Source organism: Nicotiana sylvestris, chromosome 9, assembly GCF_000393655.2.
Source record: "Nicotiana sylvestris chromosome 9, ASM39365v2, whole genome shotgun sequence".
NCBI classification, from domain to species: domain Eukaryota; kingdom Viridiplantae; phylum Streptophyta; class Magnoliopsida; order Solanales; family Solanaceae; genus Nicotiana; species Nicotiana sylvestris.
This window is the reverse complement of record NC_091065.1, coordinates 168,496,558-168,521,784: the sequence shown is the minus strand read 5'-3', so window position 1 is coordinate 168,521,784 and position 25,227 is coordinate 168,496,558. Positions and strand designations below refer to the sequence as shown.

Genomic DNA, 25,227 nt, shown 5'->3' with positions numbered 1-25,227 from the left:
GAAATTGGATACAAGTATATTAAAAAAATTGTGATTTTTGTAATACATAAACTTTTATTTTTTATTTAACCCTATCAAAGCAGAACACTCGAGATGGTCCAACTATTTATTTTTAATTAGCCCTTTTGTATTAGCTAGTCATTCTTTGTTGTTGTTGTTGTGTAGTGGTAATAAAATTAGTTCATTTAGGGGTCGTTTGGTTTGAATACGGCTAATGTCGGGATAAGTTATACTGATATGAGTTATGTTGGGATAAGTTATGCTGGGATTAGTTATGCTGAAATTGTTTTTTATCCATTGTTTGGTATATTGTATTAAATATGACAATTGCATAACTTATAAAAAGAATGTATAAGTTATACCAGTGCTAATTATCTCACCCTTTATAAGGTGTAAGTTATCCCGATGTTAATTTTAATCCTAGGATAACTTATACCTGGTTTTCTAACCAAGCAAAGTATTAAGATGGTATTAAACTTTTATACCAGCACTATACCTTCTTATACCTCATACCAAACGAGTCCTTAGTAGTTAGCCATTTTACATTATAAGACTTGGTATAAATAGAAAAGGCCCCAGTTGTTATGTGGTTGGTCGACTAATTTCTGTGTGGGAAACTCAACCTTTCCCTCCCCCCCTCCTTCCCATGCCCATGCCCGGCAAGTAAAGCGTGAACAATATAATATGGGAGTTTAACATTAGATATTCAATAAGTTGGGATGAATTTGACTCTGATACGATAAAATAGATCTTTATTCACACTAAGTCAACACAACATTAATACAATATATATATATATATATATATATATATATATATATATATATATATATATATATATATATATTGAGATTGATATATATTGAGATTGAATCATAACTTATGGAGACTATAATAGGATTCTAGAAAAGGTTATTCGTTACCGTGATTATCATTGCCAAAAATGAAAGTCACAAAGTTTTGTCATGTCATACACCCTTTCAGTAGCTCTTTGCACAAACATATTATTGCGGAAGCCAAATGTATATAGTATGAATGAGTCACAATTACTATATCAAAAAATATGGCAGCCACCACATAATAAATAAGACAATAAAACAACAATAAAAGGAATACCAGAATTTACGAGGTTCGGCCAATTTTACCTACTTCCTCGGACACAACCAATATTCGTAAATTCCTCGGACCTCGGCCAATATTGGGCAATTGGGCAATTGGGTCCAGACTTTCGGGAGATCGGCCAATCTCCAAGGGACTGTATTTCATCATTCATGGCAATCCTCCACTTATCTTCTTCTGAACTTTGGACTGCGCCTTTGTAAGTGGTAGGAACATCATCAGCTACAATTGAGGTTGCACAAGCAACTGTCTCTATGAGACGAACATGTTTTGTCATTGTCCTTTATGGCATGCTGTTTGCTATTGATTCAAGTTGTTGTTGAGGTTCTTGAGTTGGAACCTCCCTTCTAACTGGCTCTTCTTCCAGAGGACAATCTTCATTTGTTTCCTCCTTTGCTTCTTGTGTAGGAAAAATAAATTTTCCCTCAAACTCTACCTGCTTAGAAGCACCATCATCTTGTTTAGTATCTTCATTTGTTACCTTATTTATCATAGCAGATTCATCAAAAGTAACATCCCTGCTGAATATTACTTTCTTTGTCATAGGACACCATAAACGATATCTTTTGACTCCAGGAGTAATCCCCATAAAAATAGCCTTCTTTGCCCTTGGATCCAATTTTGACTCTGTCACATGATAATATGCAGTTGAGCCAAATACGTGCAAAGAGTCATAATCTACAACAAGCTTTCCATACCATTTTTCAAATGGTGTCTTGTCATTAATAGCAGCAGATGGTAAGCGATTAATGAGGTGACATGCATATGTAATTGCCTCAGCCCAAAATTCTTTGTCCAAGCCAGCATTGGACAACATACACCTTACCTTCTCCAGCAAGGTCCGGTTCATACGTTCTGCCACTCCATTCTATTGTGGTGTATGTCTGACAGTGAAGTGTCGGATGATGCTATCATTTTCACAGACCTTATTGAAATGATAATTTTTGTATTCACCTCCACTGTCTGTGCGAATACACTTGATCCTCCTGTCTGTTTGATTCTCCACCATCGTTTTCCATTTGAGAAAAATTCCCAACACTTCATCTTTGCTCTTCATTGTATACACCAACACTCTTCGGGAAAAATCATCAACAAAAGTTACAAAATAGTGCTTCCCACCCAATGAAGGTGTTTTGGAAGGACCCCAAACATCAGAGTGTACATAATCCAAAATGCTTTTAGTATTATGGATCGCTGTACCAAATTTAACCCTTATCTATTTCCCTTTGATACAATGCTTGCAAAACTCCAAGTTGTAAACCTCTATTCCCTTTAACAATCCTTGATCTGATAGAGTTTTCAAGGATTTTCCTCCAGCATGTCCCAAGCGCATGTGCCATAGCCTGGTTGCTTCTGCCTCTTTTTCGTCACTAGATGCCACTGTCGCTGTCCTAATAACTGTACTACCATGATAACGGTACATATTATTATTTTTCCAATTGGCCTTCATTACAACTAGTGCACCGGAACATACTCTCATCACTCCTTTTTCTACAATGATTTTGAACCCTTTTGATTCTAGGGCTCCCACAGAGATGAGATTCTTCTTCAAATCCGGTACATATCGAACATCTGTTAATGTTCTGATCAGTCCATCATGGTTCCTTAATCATATTGAACCAATTCCATATGAGGTAAGAGGGCTGTTGTCCGCTGTGTGGATGACTCCATATTCTCCTTCTTGAAAATCCACGAACCAGTCCCTGTTGGGACACATATGATAGCAACAAGCCGAGTCCATCAACCATATGCCTGATGATGTTGATGACTTTGTTGTAACTAATGAGAAGTCTGAATCATCACAATCAGCTACATTTGAATCCATAATGGCCTTTCCATTGTTATGTTTGGCCTTATTCTTCAACTTCGGACAGTCTTTCTTCCAGTGCCCCTTTTCTCGACAAAAGGCACATTCATCTTTGCTGGGTCTAGACCTTGACTTGGATCTTCTCTTCCTTGTCCTCGTTTGATTTTGAGGACGACCCCTCACAACCAGTGCTTCTCCTTCTCCGCCCTTCTATTTTTCTCCCTTTCTTTGTTCATAGCTGTATAAAGCCGAACAAACTTTTTTGAGAGAAACTTCGTCATTTCCATGGAGTAGAGTAGTTTCAAGATGCTCGTACTCATCAGGAAGTGACCCCAACAACATCAAGGCCAAGTCACCATCATCAAAAGTTGCATCCCTATTTTGCAAATCTGTGACCAACTTATTGAAACTGGTGATATGTTCATTCATTGTAGTACCATGAACATAAGTGAAGCGAAGCAGTATCTTCTTCATGTACAATTAATTTTGATTGTTTTTCTTTAAAAATTTATCCTCTAGTGTTTTCCATAATTTACTTGCAAAAGTTCCTTTGTATATGAATATTTCTACTCTCTAGCAAGGTAGGATCGAATGGTACCGCAAGCGACATAGTTGATAATTTTTCAATCTTCTTCTCCAATAATATCTGGTCTTTTTTCTTCAATGGCAAGATCTAGCCCTTGTTGAAAAAGGACATCTAGAACCTCGCCTTGCCACATCCCAAAATGTCCTGATCCGTCAAAAATTTCTACCGCAAATTTCTCATTTGACACAATTCTTGTTATAAGCGAAGATGCCAATGATGACGTGTTGTTGACACTTGATGTAGATTCTTCTTGTTTATTGTCTCCCATCTTTAACACAAATATTATTTAATAGCTGACGACACAAATCAAGATTATTTCCTTTCTGGTGTGGAAGATCAGACTAAGCTGCAACCACAGAACATACTCAGGCAGAACTTTGACTCAGTTACCAAGATAAATCTTTTCTGATGTGGAAGATCAGACTATGCTGTAACCACAAAGCATACTTAGACAGTACTCTTGGCTCTGATGCCAATTGTTGCGGAAGCCAAATGTATATAGTGTGAATGAGTCACAACTACTATACCAAAAAATATGACAACATAAATAAGACAATAAAACAATAATAAAAGGAACACCAGAATTTACGAAGTTCGGCCAATTTTGCCTACTTCCTCGAACACAACCAATATTTTATTCCACTCCAAAATACAAGTGAAATAATATTAAAGAGAGAATATACAAATGCCTTATGAAGATAATAAGGCAAATAAGAGGCGTGTTTAAATCCTAAACATTAGGCCTCCTTTTATAGGGAGAAATTCTCCCCAAACACAAGTCCCCCACCGACGTGGGATGAAGACATATTCAACACATATCATGATGTTTAAGTTTAAAGACACTCCAAAAACTTAAAAATTATAAATCAAAGGGTTGATCCTTCATAAACGTCACTACCGATGAAAGTTCTTTTTGGGCAGTTTGAAAGGAAAACAAGGTGAAATATTTTTTTCGGCCAAAAGTTTTTGAAATTATTTAAAATATCTTTCTTTAATGGTGTACGTAAAAACGTTTGACAAAGGATATGAATTGGAGATATGAGACCTCTCCATCATTTTCCCCGACGTTTTCCTAGGTATTCTCGTTAATTACCAATCCTAGGTAGTATTTCTTGTCCAAAAGCTTCTTTAAAACAGAATATTCTTTGAAATTCCAATATCCAAACCAAAGTTTGTAAAAAAAAATCTGCTAAAATGGAGAGTTATTCTGCTTCTAACAGAGCGTTACAAGTTAAAAATTCGTCATTTGTGAAGCAAAGGCGAAGTGGATATGAGCCATCTGATACAGAGACCGATTGGCAGGAAAGTCCAAGACTAAATGCAAAGAATGTTGATATAAATGTATTAGCCTTTGATCAAGCGAACAAATTTTGGAGTATAAACCGGAGAAGGCCTAGCAAATCCCCGTATAAATCGCGCAGAGATGAAGGTGATGTTCATTTTCCTGGACTTACTCTACATGTTATTAGTCCATTTTCACATTCAAATGCACGTAGAAATGTCAGCCCCTTTTCAAAATCCGAACATCGAGGTAGACATAATTCGAAAGAGGAACATCACCTTGACAAGCAAAGCTTTTCGAGTTCAACTAGAAAGCAAAATAACATAGTACTAAATAATAGTACTAACAATGATGTTGCAGTTCGTGGCAAAGCAAACTATATATATAGTCGCAGGGCTCTATCCGCTCCTAGACCTGCTCTTTACGACATGTCCAAGGAGCGGAGAAGAGCAGAAATAACACGATCCCCAACGAGGACTTTGTCCAGGAGAGAACGAGAAAGAGAAATACAGCGCAAACATGAACCTTCAGTAGGTGAAATGAATGTAATGTTAGCCAATGCAAAGATCTCAAGAGGCCCCAATATTCCAGTTGGTGTGAATAATATGTTTCAAAGTACTGAATCTATTTCACCAAGTGATATTTTCTTGTCTAAGGGATATTCAGCTTTTACTCAATCAAGCAAATTCAATTCAGTGCCCCGGATATCGACTGATAAAAATGTTAGTTCTGTGAATAAAATGCGCGCGAATTTCAAGCAGAATAGCAGGGGAACTATTTCATCTAGTACTATTGTGACACGAACAGCAACAACGAATCCGAGTTCTGCTATAAGTAGGCAGAGCAGTAATCTAAGTGATGCTACTAGAAGGACGAATAGAAGTGCGAAAAAATTCATAACAAATAGGAAAAAGAGTACTACTCAAACAGAAGCATGGTTTTCTTGTATAAAGAATGGATCTTGTAGAAACTCAAGAAAAGATGGATCTCCAGAAAGAGCGAGGCCGATTAATGAAGCTTTATTAATTGAGAAGGCATTTGTTGTTGAAAGTTTGAGACAATTTTGGGCTGATAAACATCAACCTGATTCATTGGAGGGATTCATTTGCAACAAGCAACAAGCTTTACTACTTAGTCATCTTGTAAGTGTCTTAGCTTTCAGATTGATAAAGATGATCTAATTCCCTTTCCTGATACATGAAATATTATCAATGTGCTTTCAATTTTATCACGTTGTTTGACTGCGCACGTAGACGATAAGGTTGCTTTACACATGTTAATCTTTGGAGCCTTTTTAGTCCTCTATGATCGAATAAAAAAGGGCAGCCTGGTGCATGAATCATCTCATATTCAACAAAGTTGGTTTATATATAGGCTTACATTAATGTTCTTGGTACTTGTATTCTTACAGCTTTATTCGGTTCTGGTTTAAGACCCCCTAAAGAACAACTAATGACATTCTCAGTTGTTAGATTAACTCCAGTTAATAGTCTGTTAAATTCTGCTTGGTATTCCCTAACCCCGGCAGTTTGACTCAAATTCTTCAAGGCTTCCATGGGATCCTCAAAATTATCACCAAATCTTTCATTTAAAGCCAGTACATATTCAGTCCATGATAGATCCAATGTAGAAGTTGGAGACTTCACATAAGACCTATGCCAAGCAATGACATCACCATCCATATGAATGGATGTCGCCTTCACCCTTTGTTCAAAAGGAACTTCATCCATAGAAAAGTACTGGTTGACCTTATACAACCATTTACAAAAATCTATACCACAGAATCAAGGAAAATCTAATTTTGAGAATCGAGTAAAGAAATTATCATTTCCCTGATGAGTTGAACCACTATGTGAGATTTGAAGTGTGCTGTAGGGCCGAGTGTGACTTACAGGAACTGTGGACAAAAATGTGGCTAAGTATTGAAAGAAGTGCAAACCACAGTTGATTTGTGCGAACCACACAATTTGGAGTGCTCTAGCAAAAGATCAATGTGGCCGCACAATTATCTTGCAGACTGCACAAATGAGAGATGGAAAATACAAACTCTCTGAAGTTTGAGTATATTAGAGAATAGGTTGATGTGCGACCGCACATGAGATCTGCGGCCACATACTAAATTGTGTGGACTGCAGATGAGATGTTGAAGATGAAGCCCCAGGTAATAGAGTGCGGACCTCACATGAAAATGTGCTGCCACACTCGATCTTCTTCCCCTTTTTGTTGACCATAAGTATAAATAGAATGGTAGGGGCAAAGGTTAAGATTTTCACTCTCTGAACACCAAAAATAGCACTCTATTGAGAATTTTTGGTGATTCCAACTATCCCCACACACAACATCTCTGAGCATTCACTCACTACACTCATTCATCTTGTATGCTTCAATTTTTTGTTAATTTTCTTTATTTTAGTTTAATTTATAGATTTTTTGTTCTTTTTAGGCCACTTGTCCTACAAGCATGCTTTGAGTGTTAATGTCTTGCAAGCTTGTTTTGATTGTGAACCTCACTGTGTTTTCTAGTATATATCTTACTTGCATGTCCTCTGTGCATGTTTGAACATTGAATTGCAACTAGCAATCATCTTTGCTTGGTACAGACAATGGTTCATTCTAGGGAAAGAGGTGACACATCAAAAGGGAGGGGTGAACCTTCTCGGGGATGAGGCAAGAGAGCCTTACCTCCTGCCCCACAAAAGGAAATCAGGAAAAAAAAGATAACAACCAGGAGAGAGAGAGGAGCAGACCTCTTCGAGATGAGCTCATATGCCCCGTCTAGGGACGTATCAGAGGGAAATTTAGCCTCTATTTGAGAATAGCCGGCAGTACATCTAAGGCCACCAGGGAGATTCGAACTCAGGGACGAGTCGTCCTCATCTCACAGCACTTTCGAGGGATCGAAAAGTGCTAGTCAGGCTTCTAAGCCTTCGGATACACTAGTCCCTATGATACAAGATACACCCATTCAGGACATCCCCGATTATGGTAGAGGAGGAGATGCTACAACTGCCAGGCTTGAAAGAACAAAGAAGAGAGGTCTAGGAGGACCGATTTGTCATCCTGCCAGCTTTTACTAGCTTCTGCACATGGTGGTTGGCGAGATAGCTAGCCCTTGAGCGACGGTTCTTATTGACAGATTTGGGGACATATAACCCGGCCATGCTGAGACAGTTGAGAAAATGCAAAAGGTGGATATGGTTTACTTAGAGCATAGCGGATGCTGAGGAATACCTTGTCTGAGAATTCTACGCCAATGTGGCACATATCAAAAAGGGGACAAAGGTGAAAAAAGTGTGTAACCTCAGAGTACGATTTGATCAACTCACATTCAACACATACTTGGGCTTTGATGATGTCGAGCCAAAAGAATACTTGGAGAAGCGTGCACTTGGAGATGCAGTCTGTCCTTGGTTAGCGAAGATTCTATCAGCACCAGGACCACCACCCCCATGGATTGCCGCTGGGGTTCCTATCCACCGAAGCATACTAAGCTTCAAGGAAAAATGGTAGCAATCCTTTGTCAGCAGCAGACTAGACCGGAGTCAAAATGGAACTCACTTGTCAACTCCTCGGGCAGTCTTGGTTGCTTTTATTATAGTCGGGTACCCGATTAATGTGGTATCGTGATGCCGACCAATATCTTAGTGATCGCCCGACAAGATGACTCGTCCTACCCATATCCCAACGCCATTATAGAGTGTCTTATGGATGCAAGGGTAGAGCCAAGGGATTTTGATAAAAAGGTGAAGCTGAAGAAGCCTTTATCTTGGTACTCACTTATGGATGTAACAATCCGAAAAGGAAAGTTCAGCCTTCTACCACCACAATCCAGTTTGATGAGCTAGACGTGGTAGTTGTTGAGACAGATGATGTTACATCCACGTCGGCCGAGCCTTCCTCCAGTGCCACAATCATGCCTCCACCATCATCTACAGTCCTTACTGTAGTTCCTACCACAACTTCCTCTTCAGCTTTGAAGCCAATGCCCATACCTACTAGCCCACTCTCTGCACTGTGAGTCTCCTAGACATTGACGAGTCTCAACAACTAGATGCAGACAGCCACTACAAAGCTATCTGACTTATCTAGTAATGTTATAGTGCAGTCTTCTGTTTCGACACCTCATACTCCTCCGATCGTTGAAAAGCCATTGTCTCTTAGAAAACCAGAACACTATCATGGCTACCTTGGTACATCACGGGACAATAATCAAAGAGCTAGGAAATGAAGTAAAGGAGATGAGGAAATCCCAAGCTAGCACGAAATCAGTGGACAAGCTCCAAAGAGAAATGAACAGAATTGTTATAGCCAGAGATCTTTCATTTGACATATTACTTGACTTACACCAGTTAGCACCTGATCCTATAGCCCCATCTGCACTAGTAGCACCAGCTCGCCAGTCTGACTAGCCTGACCTTTCTGCCGACACTGCTGAGGCAGTGCGTCAGATGTTCGCCAACCCAGCCACACCTAGATTTGAGGATGATGAGATCCAGTTGGTTGAGCCAGAATGCGATGACATTGATGGGGACACAGAGATGTCCAAGGAGCCATAGGGATTTCTCTTCACTCTTTACCCTCTTTTACTCTTATTTTATTAAGCATTGGGTACAATACTTATCTTTATACAGGGGGTGGAGTTTATTTGTTATATTTGATACATTCTGAGACATTTCGCATGTAATAACTTGATTTTATTCTTTTCTTTCTTATTCATGTGTGTATATATATATATATATATATATATATATATATATATATTCTCTCTCTTTCTCTCATTATGTATATTCGTTCCACTGTCAATAGCTTTTGCTTTTTAGCTTCTTCATGTTTGTTTCTTTATTAGTTGGTGTTTGATTTAGTAACTTTTTTTTTATGTTTTAGTAGATAATAAATACCTTTGGTTTTCTTAATACCATGGTTCTTTCCAAAGGTAGTTGTTGTGTGAACCGGGTGACTCATTCCAATGATGGATGACGTGACAACATTCTTAAGGGAATGAGTCTGTTTTGTGTTTTGGTAGTAATAGTAGTAGTAATGAATAAAAAGACCTAATTAAGTCATGCTCGAAAAGTCAAACATGTTTCATTTGGCACCAACACACTTACCTACGTACTTATGGTTAGAGATAGGGTTCCCAAAAGAAATAACTCTAGTTAGTAACTTTGTGACTCTTGTGTTGACTCTGGTAATCATCAACCGATTTAATTGGACATAGTGATCATTAAACTTGAATGTGGTCGTTGTGAGCCCTCGACTCTATCCTCTTGTTCCTAACCTTCATTGGTTCCCCTCTGTTGATTGAAGACTCAGCTACAATTTGTTCCTTTCCCCTTGAGGTGATAATTCCAATAGCCTCTTTAAGCCCTAACAATTCCTTATCAGCTTGTGAATTCCTTTCACTCATACTTATCATGCCATCCATTACCTTCTGTAACTGCTCTTGAATCTGTGATAGTTTTTCCTCCATTTCATCAACTGGTTTATCTTGATTTTTACTGCCGGTCATGTTTGATTATGCCGAGAATCGATTGCTCTGATACCAATTGATGCAATTAGTTATAATTGCAAAGGAAATTGTTAATCTAGGAGCTAAGCTCGAAGAAGATGATAGCTAGCTGAGGGTAGTACCGAGAGAATTAGCTGAGTGAAGGTGTAAGAAGAGAGAATAGAGTGATCTTACTCATGAATGCCTCCAGCTACAATGTAGTAATGTATTTATATCACAACTATTGAAAGTAATGAGCTACTACCGTTCACTCTACAGTACATTTCCCAACTAACTGTTTTAACTAACTTTTAACTAACTTGTAACTAACTTACTGACACCTATAACTAACTCGATGCTAGCTGCCGTATTCCATTCTTTTGCATTCTTGCACTTGCATCACAATGCAATGAGATGTTGGACATCTATAGCAATGACTAGTTACTAACACTTTTCCTCTTAGGTTTCTTCAAATGAACCACTCCCACACATGTTGTTCAAGGGTCCTCCGGGATATGGAAAAAGAGCATTATCGATGGCTCTTTTGCGTGAAATCTATGGCGATGCAATTTGCAATGTAAGTAAGCTTGCCTTGAGAAGATGCAATGCTACACTACATTTTCGTTTTCGGGTTCATTACTAGACCTATCTCAGCATTTTATGTTAATTTTTTGCAGATATCCCATGATCTGAAATACTTCTACATCCAGGTACATTTGGCTTGAATTCCTTTTTCTGATTTGTTAATTATTAATTTGCCATTGTTTCTACTTTCATTCTCATCTTTCTCCTTTCTGTTGGCAGGAAACGAAGCCGGTTCAAGTCATTGTACCAGTAAGCTCAAGTCCTCACCATATTGAGCTCAATGTTCATTTAGAGCCTAATGCTAGATTTGCATTAATGGCTTTGGTTAAGCAAATAAGCTGTGAATACACACTAACTCCAGAAGTAAGCAGGATTAATATGAAGGCAGATTCCAAAGGTTCATATCTATATAGACACAACAGCTTTATTAACATTGCATAACTTCAGTTTTTCTTTTTTTGGGGATTAATTTGATACTACTAATTACGTTGCTGCTTACAGTTATAGTTCTGCACGATGCGGATAGAGCTGAGGAGAACATGCAACACTTAATAAAATGGATAATGGACTGTTATTCAGATGCTTGTAAGCTCATTCTCTTCTGTGAAACCGATGCATCTATACTCGAGTTAGTGAAAAGTCGCTGCACAGTGATTGAAGTTGAAGCTCCCGCGACTAATGAAGTAAGTGCACAAAATTTTAACCATAGTAGTATTATCTTCTTTGCACAGGACAGGGTAAAGATATAGGCCTAGGACCTCAAATTAAATTTCGTTTTCTGATCTCCAGTGATCAACCGTAGCTATTGGCATGTGCTTATCTGGTGATTGTTTCAATTGATCAACATAAAGAATCTGTAACATAAGCTTTATAGTATAGATCATGCTAAACCAAACTTGATGTCCATATTTTCTAACATCATATAGCACGATATAAAGTTTCCGTTTCATAGTAAAAGAGAAGTTATGATAATATTGTGTCCAAATTTAACCTGAATTCTCCTGAAAACGAGCTAACACAGGCTGGAATTATTGTTTCTGCAATCTTAGTTTCCACCATACTCGACGTTCTTATTAATTTTTTATGTTTTTGCTGTTAGTTTACACTAGAAGAACTTGTTGAATTCCCAGGGATACACGTCTTACGCTTACGCTTTAACCATAATCACATCTACTCATTATGTTTTTTTTTTTTGCTTTGTGAAGATTATGGAAGTTCTCATTGAGGTAGCAAGAAAGGAAGACCTTGAACTTTCTAGGGGCTTTGCTGCTAAAATAGCTACAAAATCAAAGCAAAACCTGAGAAGAGCAATTATGGCTCTTGAAGCTTGCAAAGCACACAAGTAAGACTATTATTTACACATAATTTGCTTGCTACGTTGTGGATTAATGATAGGGAAATCTACACAGTGTATTAATATATAATATACATACTTTAAAGTATATTTTTTATATATTCGGCTAGCGGCTGTAAATGTTTTTGGCCGACCGAGAAAATGTGTTAAAAGTACTTAATGATACCCTCACTTGTACAGCTATCCTTTTGCTGAGGATCAACCAATTTCAGTAGGATGGGAAGAATCTGTAGTAGAACTTGCAGCTGAAATTCTAGCTGATCCAACTCCAACAAGGTATTAATTTCTTTCCTATTTTATCTTTTTCTCCCTTCCTTTTGTTTGTTAGGAAATTCTTGTTCAATTAAACCGAACATATTGGTAATCAAGAACTTGGATATTCATCTTAGGCACTAAGGGGCAATTTCAGACCCTTTTTGATTGTCATGTGTTACGTTTTTCCAGGCAGGCGGATCCAGAATTTAAAGTTTATGGGTTCTAGTGATCCTTGCTTGCCACCGAACCCACTACCCATTTATTCTATTCAATGGCGAAGCTAGAAATTTTTCTAAGGGTATTCAAATTTGAAAGAAGTGAAAAAATTTCCGGACAAAGGGCGTTCAATATATGTTATATACCTCTAAAACATAATATTTTACCTACATACACAATACAATTTTTCGGCGAAGGGTGGTCAGTTGACCACCCTTGTGATCATGTGGCTTCGCCACTGATTCTATTGGGTTCGCAGTTTATTATATGTATACATTTGGTGAATTTCGTAACACATATACAGGATTTAATGCAAAACTATTGAATTTTGCCGAACTTCTACCATATGCTTTACATCCGCCTCTGTTTCCATATAATTTCTTGAATTGTTTGTAACATAATGTATTGGAAGCACATTATTTGACAGAAATATTGAAATTAACAGTGTGTATTCGTCTGATCAGGTTATTTTCTATTCGGGGCAAGTTCCAAAAACTCCTAGTCGAGTTTGTGCACCCAAAACTTATACTCCTGGTAAAATACATATAGTTTTATATATGAGAATGGTTGAAGATGTAGCATTTAACGAATCTCCATGACATGATTCTGATTTTTTATCAATGCACACAGAAACTTGTTGAACAATTCCTTAAGAGGGTTGATGGAGGTTTAAAAAGGGAAATATATTATTGGCATGCTTATTATGTAAGTTCAACCCCTTATATCTTTCAATTTTTTTTTGAGAAAAACTAATATATGGAGTAACCCTAGGCCATTTGCAGGAAAAAAGGCTCCCAGTTGGAACAAATGCTCTCTTAAAATTAGAAGGTATTCTGTAATTCTGAACCCATTAACTTCAAATTCTAAATTTTATTTGCCTCTGTGTTGTATATGATGGTAGACATAGAGCCACCTATGTTGATCATTGTTGATTTATATCTGTGGTTGCAGAATTTGTAGCCAAATTTATGAGCATATACAGGAAACAATTATGAGGCAACGTTCAGCAGTTGGCCCCTAGCTAGTGCACAATCTTAGTCCGACTAACGGAGACTAAAATGGAATAAGTATGTCCGTAATCAAGCGCTAATATTTGAGAGTAAAAGGACCTGATTGAAGTCTCCTGGAGTTTCTCCAAGGCAAATTGTACCTTGTATATGTAATATTGTACAAAATGTGAATATGGACACAAAACTGGAAAAACTGGATGGTTGGAGGTTATCTTTTCGCCGTAGATTCCTAATTACTACTTGTCTCTTTCGCTTTGATGTTCTTATTAGATTTTTGGCGTTACTGTTTGTTGCTACTGCTGCTTTTTCTTATCTTTTTTTAAGTCGAAGGTATATCGGAAATAATCTTTCTACCTTCTCAAGGTAAGGGCAAGTTCTCTGTGTGTACACTACCATCCCCAAACCTTACTTGTAAGATTTCATTTTTATTATTATTGGGGTGATTTTATCAAGCTTTCCCCCCCTGATTTGGAAGAAAAAAGGTTTGTGTATGATGTTATTGGAAAATGTCATATTTTGCAAGTTTTGTAAAGAGGCTCATACGTGGTGTATTGGTCAAAATCTGACCGTCACGGCCGAGCTGATCAACATCTCGCCTAAGAGATCGGGCAGTAAAACATAACATAGCACACTCTACTTCTCATACCCGACACCTGTCGAGTTAGAAGGAGTAATGTCTAAAAGAACGATAAAGGCACACTAGATGCGAGAGAGCGTCGGACCAAGTAAATGGCAAGGGTGTCTTTACTATATATAGTAGGAAAAAACCTTCGATTAAGGGGGTCTGCTCCCCCTTCTCTCTCTCAAACTCTCTTCTTGTAATCTTTATGGAAAAGAAGTAATCTGCAGAAGAACATGTAAAGCTATCTCCCCCATCGATTGATGGGAGTCACAATGTTGAATTTCAATAAGATCGACTTTATTTCTTCCATCCTATGAATTATCTACACTATTAACTCTTTGATCTGGAATTTATTATGTATGACTAAGATTTACCCCTTCATTTTCTTTGATTGATTTATTCAAAAAGATTTTGATATCCTTTGAGTCAAATAATTTGGCGCCGTCTGTGGGGATTTCTTAGTGAAATTTCCTAGTCTCTCCCAAATCAAAGACAAAAAATATGATCACCCACCGAAAAGAGCGCGAAGGAAAAATCCAACCCTCGCGGGATAAAGGTGCAGCGCGGTAGGGGGGAGGAGAGCCAAGTAAAATTACCAAACTTAGAAATCTTTGCCCCATCAACCATCGATATGCCAAACAAGGCGAACAACATTACCAACCTGTTCTCCTCCATCGGACCACCGAGGGGAGGGGAGCAAGGAAAGTATCATTCTAACTCACCTTCTACTCTTTGCTCAAGTAGGAACACAAAGGCCACACAGGCGAGCGAGTAAAGAAACATCTCAACAAAAGAATGAAAAACTACTGCAAAACAACCGAAACACCGCCCGCCGATGACACCTCCAAGTCGAAAGGCAGGAGTCAGACAAAGAAACTACAATATGTGCGAAGAATGAAACTAAGCGAAACAACAACGTTTCGTATTCTCCGACGTTGCACCCTCTGATGCAAGCAATGTCAAACGAACTGGGACTCCCCCAGGAAATGTCTTATTCTCTAAAAACTAGGACTGACGACGGGTCACTATTCCGATAAGTTCGAAATAACACCTTTCAAGGCCAAGAGCCTTCGCCAAAATAAGAGTTCGACCTTGATCGAACAACGACGTGTTAATATTTTGACAAGTTCGAAATAACACCCTTTAAGGCCAAGGGCCTTCGCCAAAAGAAGAGTTCGACCTTGATCGAATGATGACGGGTTAATATTTCGACAAGTTCGAAATAACACCCTTTAAGGCCAAGGACCTTCGCCAAAAGAATAGTTTGACCTCGATCGAACGACGATGAGTTAATATTTCAACAAGTTCGAAATAACACCCTTTAAGGCCAAAGGCCTTCTCCAAAAGAAGAGTTCTTCCTCGATCAAACGACGATGGGTCACTATTCGATAAGTTCGAAATAACACCCTTTAAGGCCAAGGGCCTTCGCCAAAAGAATAGTTCGACCTCAATCGAACGACGACGGGTTGATATTTCAATTAGTTCCATATAACACCCTTTAAGGCCAAGGGCCTTCGCCAAAAGAAGAGTTCGACCTTGATCGAACGACGACAGGATAATATTTTGACAAGTTCGAAATAACACCCTTTAAGGCCAAGGACCTTTGCCAAAAGAAGAGTTCGGCCTTGATCGAATGACGACAGGTTAATATTTCAACAAGTTCGAAATAACACCCTTTAAGGCCAAGGGCCTTCGCCAAAAGAAGAGTTCGACCTCGATTAAACGACGACAGGTTAATATTTCAACAAGTTCGAAATAACACCCTTTAAGGCCAAGGGCCTTCGCCAAAAGAAGAGTTTGACCTCGATCGAACGACGACGGGTTACTATTTCGATAAGTTTGAAATAACACCCTTTAAGGCCAAGGACCTTCGCCAAAAGAATAGTTTGACCTCGATCGAACGACGATGAGTTAATATTTCAACAAGTTCGAAATAACACCCTTTAAGGCCAAAGGCCTTCTCCAAAAGAAGAGTTCTTCCTCGATCAAACGACGATGGGTCACTATTCGATAAGTTCGAAATAACACCCTTTAAGGCCAAGGGCCTTCGCCAAAAGAATAGTTCGACCTCAATCGAACGACGACGGGTTGATATTTCAATTAGTTCCATATAACACCCTTTAAGGCCAAGGGCCTTCGCCAAAAGAAGAGTTCGACCTTGATCGAACGACGACAGGATAATATTTTGACAAGTTCGAAATAACACCCTTTAAGGCCAAGGACCTTTGCCAAAAGAAGAGTTCGGCCTTGATCGAATGACGACAGGTTAATATTTCAACAAGTTCGAAATAACACCCTTTAAGGCCAAGGGCCTTCGCCAAAAGAAGAGTTCGACCTCGATTAAACGACGACAGGTTAATATTTCAACAAGTTCGAAATAACACCCTTTAAGGCCAAGGGCCTTCGCCAAAAGAAGAGTTTGACCTCGATCGAACGACGACGGGTTACTATTTCGATAAGTTCGAAATAACACCCTTTAAGGCCAAGGGCCTTTGCCAAAAGAAGAGTTCGACCTCGATCGAATGATGACGATTTGATATTTCGACAAGTTTGAAATAACACCCTTTAAGGCCAAGGGCCTTTACCAAAAGAAGCGTTCGACCTCGATCGAACGACGAAGGGTTGATATTTCGACATGTTCAAAATAACACCCTTCAAGGCCAAGGGCCTTTGCCAAAAGAAGAATTCGACCTTGATAGAACGATGACAGGTTAATATTTCGACAAGTTCGAAATAACACCCCTTTAAGGCCAAGGGCCTTTGCCAAAAGAAGAATTTGACCTAGATTGAACGACGACAGGTTAATATTTCGACAAGTTCGAAATAACACCCTTTAAGGCCAAGGGCCTTCGCCGAAAAAAGGGTCCGACCTTGATCGAACGACGACAGGTTAATATATTGACAAGTTCGAAATAACACCCTTTAAGGCCAAGGGCCTTCATTAAAAGAAGAGTTCGACCTTGATTGAACGACGACGGGTTACTATTTCGATAAGTTCGAAATAACACCCTTTTAAGGCCAAGGGCCTTTGCCAAAAGAAGAGTTCGAACTCGATCGAACGACGACGGGTTGATATTTCGACAAGTTTGAAATAACACCCTTTAAGGCCAAGGGCCTTCGCCAAAAGAAGAGTTCGACCTTGATCGAATGACGACGGGTTGATATTTCGACATATTCAAAATAACATCCTTTAAGGCCAAGGGCTTTCTCCAAAGAAGAGTTTGACCTCGATCGAACGACAACGGGTTAATATTTCGATAAGTTCGAAATAACACCCACTAAGGCCAAGGGCCTTCTCCAAAAGAAGAGTTCGACCTCGATCGAACGACGATGGGTTAATATTTTGACAAGTTCGAAATAACACCCTTTCAGGCCAAGGGCCTTCGCCAAAAGAATAGTTCGACCTCGATCAAACGATGACGAGTTGATATTTCGATTAGTTCGAAATAACACCCTTTAAGGCCAAGGGCCTTCGCCAAAAGAAGAGTTCGACCTTGATCGAACGATGACAGGTTACTATTTCGACAATGTCGAAATAACACCCCATTAAGGCCAAGGGCCTTCACCAAAAGAAGAGTTCGACCTAAATCGAACGACGGCAGGTTAATATTTCGACAAGTTCGAAAAAAACGCCCTTTAAGGCCAAGGGCCTTCGCCAAAAGAAGTGTTCGACCTTGATCGAACGACGACAGGATAATATTTTGACAAGTTCGAAATAACACCCTTTAAGGCCAAGGGCCTTTGTCAAAAGAAGAGTTCGGCCTTGATCGAATGACGACGGGTTAATATTTCAACAAGTTCGAAATAACACCCTTTAAGGCCAAGGGCCTTCGCCAAAAGAAGAGTTCGACCTCGATCGAACGACGACGGGTTAATTTTTCAACAAGTTCGAAATAACACCCTTTTAGGCTAAGGGCTTTCGCCAAAAGAAGAGTTTGACCTCGATCGAACGACGACGGGTTACTATTTCGATAAGTTTGAAATAACACCCTTTAAGGCCAAGGGACTTTGCCAAAAGATGAGTTCGACCTCGATCGAATGATGACGGGTTGATATTTTGACAAGTTTGAAATAACACCCTTTAAGGCCAAGAGCCTTTACCAAAAGAAGCGTTCGACCTCGATCGAACGACGAAGGGTTGATATTTCGACATGTTCGAAATAACACCCTTCAAGGCCAAGGGCCTTCACCAAAAGAAGAGTTCGACCTTGATCGAACGACGACAGGTAAATATTTCGACAAGTTCGAAATAACACCCCTTTAAGGCCAAGGGCCTTTGCCAAAAGAAGAGTTTGACCTAGATCAAACGACGACAGGTTAATATTTCGACAAGTTCGAAATAACACCCTTTAAGGCCAAGGGCCTTCACCAAAAGAAGGGATCGACCTTGATCGAACGACGACAGGTTAATATATTGACAAGTTCGAAATAACACCCTTTAAGGACAAGGGCCTTTGCCAAAAGAAGAGTTCGACCTCGATCGAACGACAACGGGTTACTATTTCGATAAGTTTGAAATAACACCCTTTTAAGGCCAAAGGCCTTTGCCAAAAGAAGAGTTCGAACTCGATCGAACGACGACGGGTTGATATTTCGACAAGTTTGAAATAACACCCTTTAAGGCCAAGGGCCTTTGCCACAAGAAGCGTTCGACCTCGATCGAATGATGACGGGTTGATATTTCGACATGTTCGAAATAACATCCTTTAAGGCCAAGGGCCTTCGCCAAAAGAAAAGTTCGACCTCGATCGAACGACAACGGGTTACTATTTCGATAAGTTCGAAATAACACCATTTAAGGAGGTCCTTCGCCAAAAGAAGAGTTCGACCTCGATTGAACGATGATGGGTTAATATTTCGACAAGTTCGAAATAACACCCTTTAAGGCCAAGGGCCTTCGCCAAAAGAAGAGTTCGACCTTGATCGAACGACGGCAGATTAATATTTCGTCAAGTTTGAAATGACACCCTTTAAGGCCAAGGGCCTTCTCCAAAAGAAGAGTTCGACCTAGATCAAACGACGATAGCTTAATATTTCGACAAGTTCGAAATAACACCCATTAAGGCCAAGGGCATTCGCCAAAAGAAGAGTTCGACCTTGATTGAATGACGACAGGTTAATATTTCGACAAGTTCGAAATAACACCCTTAAGGCCAAAGGCTTTCGCCAAAAGAAGAGTTCGACCTTGATCGAACGACGATGAGTTACTATTTCAACAAGTTCGAGATAACACCTTTTTAGGCCAAAGGCCTTCGCCAAAAGAAGAGTTCGACCTCGATTAATTGACAACGAGTTACTATTTCGACAAGTTCAATATAACACACTTTAAGGCCAAGGGCCTTCGGCAAAAGAAGAGTTCGACCTCGATCGAACGACGACGGGTTGATATTTCGATATGTTCGAAATGACACCCTTTAAGGCCAAGGGCCTTCGCCAAAAGAAGAATTCGACATTGATCGAACGACGACAGGTAAATATTTCGACAAGTGTGAAATAACACCCCTTTAAGGCCAAGGGCCTTCGCCAAAAGAAAAGTTCAACCTAGATCGAACGACGACAGGTTAATATTTTGACAAGTTCGAAATGACACCTTTAAGGCCAAGGGCCTTCGCCAAAAGAAGAGTTAGACCTTGATCGAACGATGACAGGTAAATATTTCAACAAGTTCGAGATAACACCCTTTAAGGCCAAGGTTTTTTGCCAAAAGAAGAATTCGACCTTGATCGAACGACGACAGTTAATATTTCAAAAAGTTCGAAATAAATACCCATTAAGGCCAAGGGCCTTCGCCAAAAGAAGAGTTTGACTTTGATCGGACGACGAAAGGATAATTATTTGACAAGTTCGAAATAACACCCTTTAAGGCCAAGGGTCTTCGCCAAAAGAAGAATTCGACCTTAATCCAACGACGACAGGTTAATATTTCAAAAAGTTCGAAATAATACCCATTAAGGCCAAGGGCCTTCCCCAAAAGAAGAGTTCGACTTTGATCGAACGACGAAAGGATAATATTTTGGCAAGTTTGAAATAACACCCTTTAAGGCCAAGGACCTTTGCCAAAAGAAGAGTTCGGCCTTGATCGAATGACGACAGGTTAATATTTCAACAAGTTCGAAATAACACCCTTTAAGGCCAAGGGCTTTCGCCAAAAGAAGAGTTCGACCTTGATCGAATGACGACAGGTTAATATTTCGAAAAGTTCGAAATAACACCCTTTAGGGCCAAGGTCCTTCGCCATAAGAAGAGTTTGACCTCGATCGAACGACGACGGGTTAATATTTCAACAAGTTCGAAATAACACCCTTTTATGGCCAAGGGCCTTCGTCAAAAGAAGAGTTCGGCCTCTATCGAAGGACGCCAGGTTAATATTTCGACAAGTTCGAAATAACACCCTTTAAGGCCAAGGACCTTCGCCAAAAGAAGAGTTCGACCTCGATCGAACGACAACGGGTTAATATTTCAACAAGTTCAAAATGACACCCTTTGAGACCAAGGGCTTTCGCCAAAAGAAGAATTCAACCTCGATCGAATGACGACGGGTTAATATTTCGACAAGTTCGAAATAACACCCTTTAAGGCCGAGGGCCTTCGCCAAAAGAAGAGTTCAACCTCGATCGAACGACGACGGGTTGATATTTCGACAACTTCGAAATAACACCCTTTAAGGCCAAGGGCCTACGCCAAAAGAAGGGTTCGACCTTGATCGAACGACAACGAGTTGATATTTTGACAAGTTTGAAATATCACCCCTTTAAGGCCAAGGGCCTTCACCAAAAGAAGAGTTCGACCTAGATCGAACGACGACAGGTTAAAATTTTGACAAGTTCGAAATAACACCCTTTAAGGCCAAGGGCATTCGCCAAAAGAAGAGTTCGACCTTGATTGAACAACCACAGGTTAATATTTGGACATGTTCGAAATGACACCCTTTAAGGCCAAGGTTCTTCGCCAAAAGAAGAATTCGACCTTGATCTAACGACGACAGATTAATATTTCGAAAAATTCAAAATAACACCCGTTAAGGCCAAGGGCCTTCGCCAAAAGAAGAGTTCGACCTTGATCAAACGACGACATAATATTTTGACAAGTTCGAAATAACACCCTTTAAGGCCAAGGGCCTTCGCCAAAAGAAGAGTTCGACCTTGATTGAAAGACGACGGTTTACTATTTCGATAAGTTCGAAGTAACACCCTTGCAAGCCAAGGGCCTTCTCCAAAAGAAGAGTTCGACTTTGATCGAACGACGAAAGGATAATATTTTGACAAGTTTGAAATAACACCCTTTAAGGCCAAGGGCCTTCGCCAAAAGAAGAGTTCGACTTTGATCGAATGACGACAGGTTAATATTTCGAAAAGTTCGAAATAACACCCTTTAAGGCCAAGGTCCTTCGCCAAAAGAAGAGTTTGACCTCGATCGAACGACGACGGGTTAATATTTCAACAAGTTCGAAATAACACCCTTTTATGGCCAAGGGCCTTCGTCAAAAGAAGAGTTCGACCTCTATCGAAGGACGACAGGTTAATATTTCGACAAGTTCGAAATAACACCCTTTAAGGCCAAGGACCTTCGCCAAAAGAAGAGTTCGACCTCTATCGAACGACGACGGGTTAATATTTCAACAAGTTCAAAATGACACCCTTTGAGACCAAAGGCCTTCACCAAAAGAAGAGTTCAACCTCGATCGAATGACGACAGGTTATTATTTCGACAAGTTCAAAATAACACCCTTTAAGGCCAAGGGCCTTCTCCAAAAGAAGAGTTCGACCTAGATCAAACGACGATAACTTAATATTTTGACAAGTTCGAAATAACACCCTTTAAGGCTAAGGGCCTTCGCCAAAAGAAGAGTTCGACCTTGATCGAACGACGATATGATAATATTTTGACAAGTTCGAAATAACACCCTTTAAGGCTAAGGGCCTTCGCCAAAAGAAGAGTTTGACCTTGATCGAACGATGACGAGTTACTATTTCGATATGTTCGAAGTAACTCCCTTGAATGCCAAGGGCCTTTGCCAAAAGAAGAGTTCGACCTTGACCGAACGACGGCGGGTTGATATTTCGGCATGTTAGAAATAACACTCTTTAAGGCCAAGGGCCTTCGCCAAAATAAGAGTTCGACCTTGATCGGACGACGATAGGTTAATATTTTAGCAAGTTCAAAATAACTCCCCTTTAAGGCCAAGGGCCTTCGCCAAAAGTAGAGTTCGACTTTGATCGAACACCGACATGTTGATATTTCGATAAGTTTGAAATAATACCCGTTAAGGCCAAGGGTCTTCGCCAAAAGAAGAGTTCGACCTCGATCGAACGACAATGAGTTACTATTTCAACAAGTTCAAGATAACACCTTTTCTGGCTAAGGACCTTCGCCAAAAGAAGAGCTCGACCTGGATCAAACGACGACAGGTTAGTATTTCGATAAATTTGAAGTAACACCCTTGAAGGCCAATGGCCTTCGCTAAAAGAAGAGTTCTACCTCGATCGAACGATGACGGGTTGATATTTCGACATGTTAGAAATAACACCCTTTAAGGCCAAAGGCCTTCGCCAAAAGAAGAGTTCGACCTTGATCGGACGACGACAGGTTAATATTTCAACAAGTTCAAAATAACACCCCTTTAAGGACAAGGGCCTTCGCCAAAAGAAGAGTTCGACCTATATCGAATGATGACAGATTAATATTTTGACAAGTTTGAAATAACACCCTTTAAGGCAAAGAGACTTCTCCAAAAGAAGAGATCGACCTTGATCGAACAACGACAGGTTGATATTTCGATAAGTTCGAAAAAATATCCGTTACGCCCAAGGGTCTTCGCCAAAAGAAGAGTTTGACCTTGATCGAACGACGACAGGTTAATATTTTGCCAAGTTCGAAATAACATCCTTTAAGACCAAGGGCCTTCACCAAAAGAAGAGTCCCACCTCGATCAAACGACGACGGGTTAATATTTCAAGAAGTTCGAAATAACACCCTTTAAGGCCAAGGGCCTTCTCCAAAAGAAGAGTTCAACCTCGATCGAACGACGACGGGTTACTATTTCGATAAGTTCGAAATAACACCTTTTAAGGGTTAGGGCCTTCGCCAAAAGAAGAGTTCGACCTCGATCGAACGACGACGGGTTAATATTTCGACAAGTTCGAAATAACACGCCTTTAAGGCCAAGGGACTTCGCCAAAAGAAGAGTTCGACCTTGATCGAAAGACCACATGTTAATATTACGACAAGTTCGAAATAACACCTTTTAAGGCCAAGGGCCTTTGCCAAAAGAAGAGTTCGACCTAGATCGAAAGATGATAGGTTAATATTTCGACAAGTTCGAAATAACACCCTTTAAGGCCAAGGGCCTTCGCCAAAAGAATAGTTCGACCTTGATCGAACGGCGACAGGTTATTATTTCGACAAGTTCGAAATAACACGCTTTAAGGCCAACGGTCTTCGCCAAAAGAAGAATTCGACCTCGATCGAACGACGACAGGTTAATATTTCGACAAGTTCAAAATAACACCTGTTAAGGCCAAGGGCCTTCGCCAAAAAAAGAGTTCAAACTCGAAGGTGTTATCTCGAACTTGTTCGACAACAGGTTAATATTTTGACGAGGTCTAAATTACTCCCTTAAGGTGTTCACCAAAAAGAAGAGATCGACCTTGATCGAACAACGACGGGTTAATATCTCGACGAACATCCTTTAAGGCCATAAGCCATCGCCAAAGAGAAAGTACGAAATATTCCAATGGCGAAGGACTATCAGAAAGAGCAAAAGATCGGGACTCGCCGTGCAGGAATCTATGTCGCATCGAAATCACGCGAAACGAAAACAAGGGTAGAATACAATACAAATAACAACAAAAATATTTTCTTTGTACAAAGTCTCCATGCTAATGGTCGCGGATTACATAATACCCAAGTCAATAATATATAAAAAACAACAAAGAAAAAAAAGGCTGAAGAAAGGAACAACGACAATTGACTACGAACGAAAAATGGGGAAGAAAACAGCAAATGGAAAATAGATCAATATCACTATCCCTCTACTCTGCATCATCATCGCCACCCTCTCCACTGTCATCTTCGGGATGCTCTCCTTCAGCGTTCGCACCCCCATCGGCTTCTAGCATCGCCGCGTCATATCCGCAATTGATGCGAGCTTCCCGCGATTTCACCCGCGCCTCTTCATATGAAGCCTCTGTCATATTACCCGCCTCCCATAAACTCTTGTATATATCCCACTGGGCTTCGGTGTAAACCCAAAGCTCGTGCATGTAGCTGGGAATGGTGGTGGAGGAAGATTCAATCTGAGCCAATAGTCGCTCATTTTCTGCCTCCAGTGCTGCGACCCGATCTCCCCGAACTGATGTCTCTTGGTCAATCTTGCTAATGCGCTCCTCAAGCCTTGCCTACATAAGAGTGGCCATCGCTCTCTCTGACTCCTACTCGGACTGGAGGACGTGGATGGTGTTCTCCAGGGCCGCCGCCCTCGCCGAAGCTACGGACCAAGCACTGTCGATGCTCTCCAACCCAGCAACCTTATTCTCCAGCCCAGTCAATTTCCCCATCCACTCCGCGCTCAGCACCTCGACCTTGATCAACTTTTGATCCATCTCCAACTGCATTGACCTCGATTTCTCCTGTAGATGCTCGGACTCTACGGCGACCCCCTTGCCCAACTTGAGCTCCTCGTTATTTATTCGAAGTTTCTCCTCAAGCATACTCTTGCTGCGGATAGCCTACATCAATTCATGGTCCCTTTTCTCCAACTCCTCACCAAGAGCTCGTTTATCGGGGTTTGCCTTCAGCCACTCATGCATCTTGTGACACTTGTTGAGGTAGCGACGATATTTCTCCAACATCTTCAAGAAAATCTTGGCCCGAATGTTGGCCCTGTGAATGCTCTCCACTTCCA

At 40.2% G+C, this 25,227-nt stretch overlaps 1 protein-coding gene across 1 annotated transcript; it reads left to right on the top strand.

Moving 5' to 3' along the window:
- Positions 1-4,706: 4,706 nt before the first annotated feature.
- On the top strand, positions 4,707-13,977 carry LOC104229204 (uncharacterized). Its single transcript, XM_009781786.2, has 11 exons — positions 4,707-5,936; positions 10,746-10,859; positions 10,960-10,992; positions 11,087-11,264; positions 11,369-11,550; positions 12,073-12,209; positions 12,402-12,497; positions 13,157-13,226; positions 13,323-13,397; positions 13,475-13,520; positions 13,644-13,977. The coding sequence occupies exons 1-11, from the start codon at positions 4,707-4,709 to the stop codon at positions 13,685-13,687; spliced, it is 2,205 nt and encodes a 734-aa protein (XP_009780088.1). The 3' UTR covers positions 13,688-13,977.
- Positions 13,978-25,227: the final 11,250 nt, after the last annotated feature.

Bases quoted from the DNA above. Each gene is read 5' to 3' on its own strand.
- LOC104229204 (XM_009781786.2), top strand. From the start codon at position 4,707: ATGGAGAGTTATTCTGCTTCTAACAGAGCGTTACAAGTTAAAAATTCG. The intron at 5,937-10,745 runs GTAAGTGTCTTA...TTTTCCTCTTAG, and splicing joins CTTTACTACTTAGTCATCTT to GTTTCTTCAAATGAACCACT. The intron at 12,498-13,156 runs GTATTAATTTCT...TCGTCTGATCAG, and splicing joins GCTGATCCAACTCCAACAAG to GTTATTTTCTATTCGGGGCA.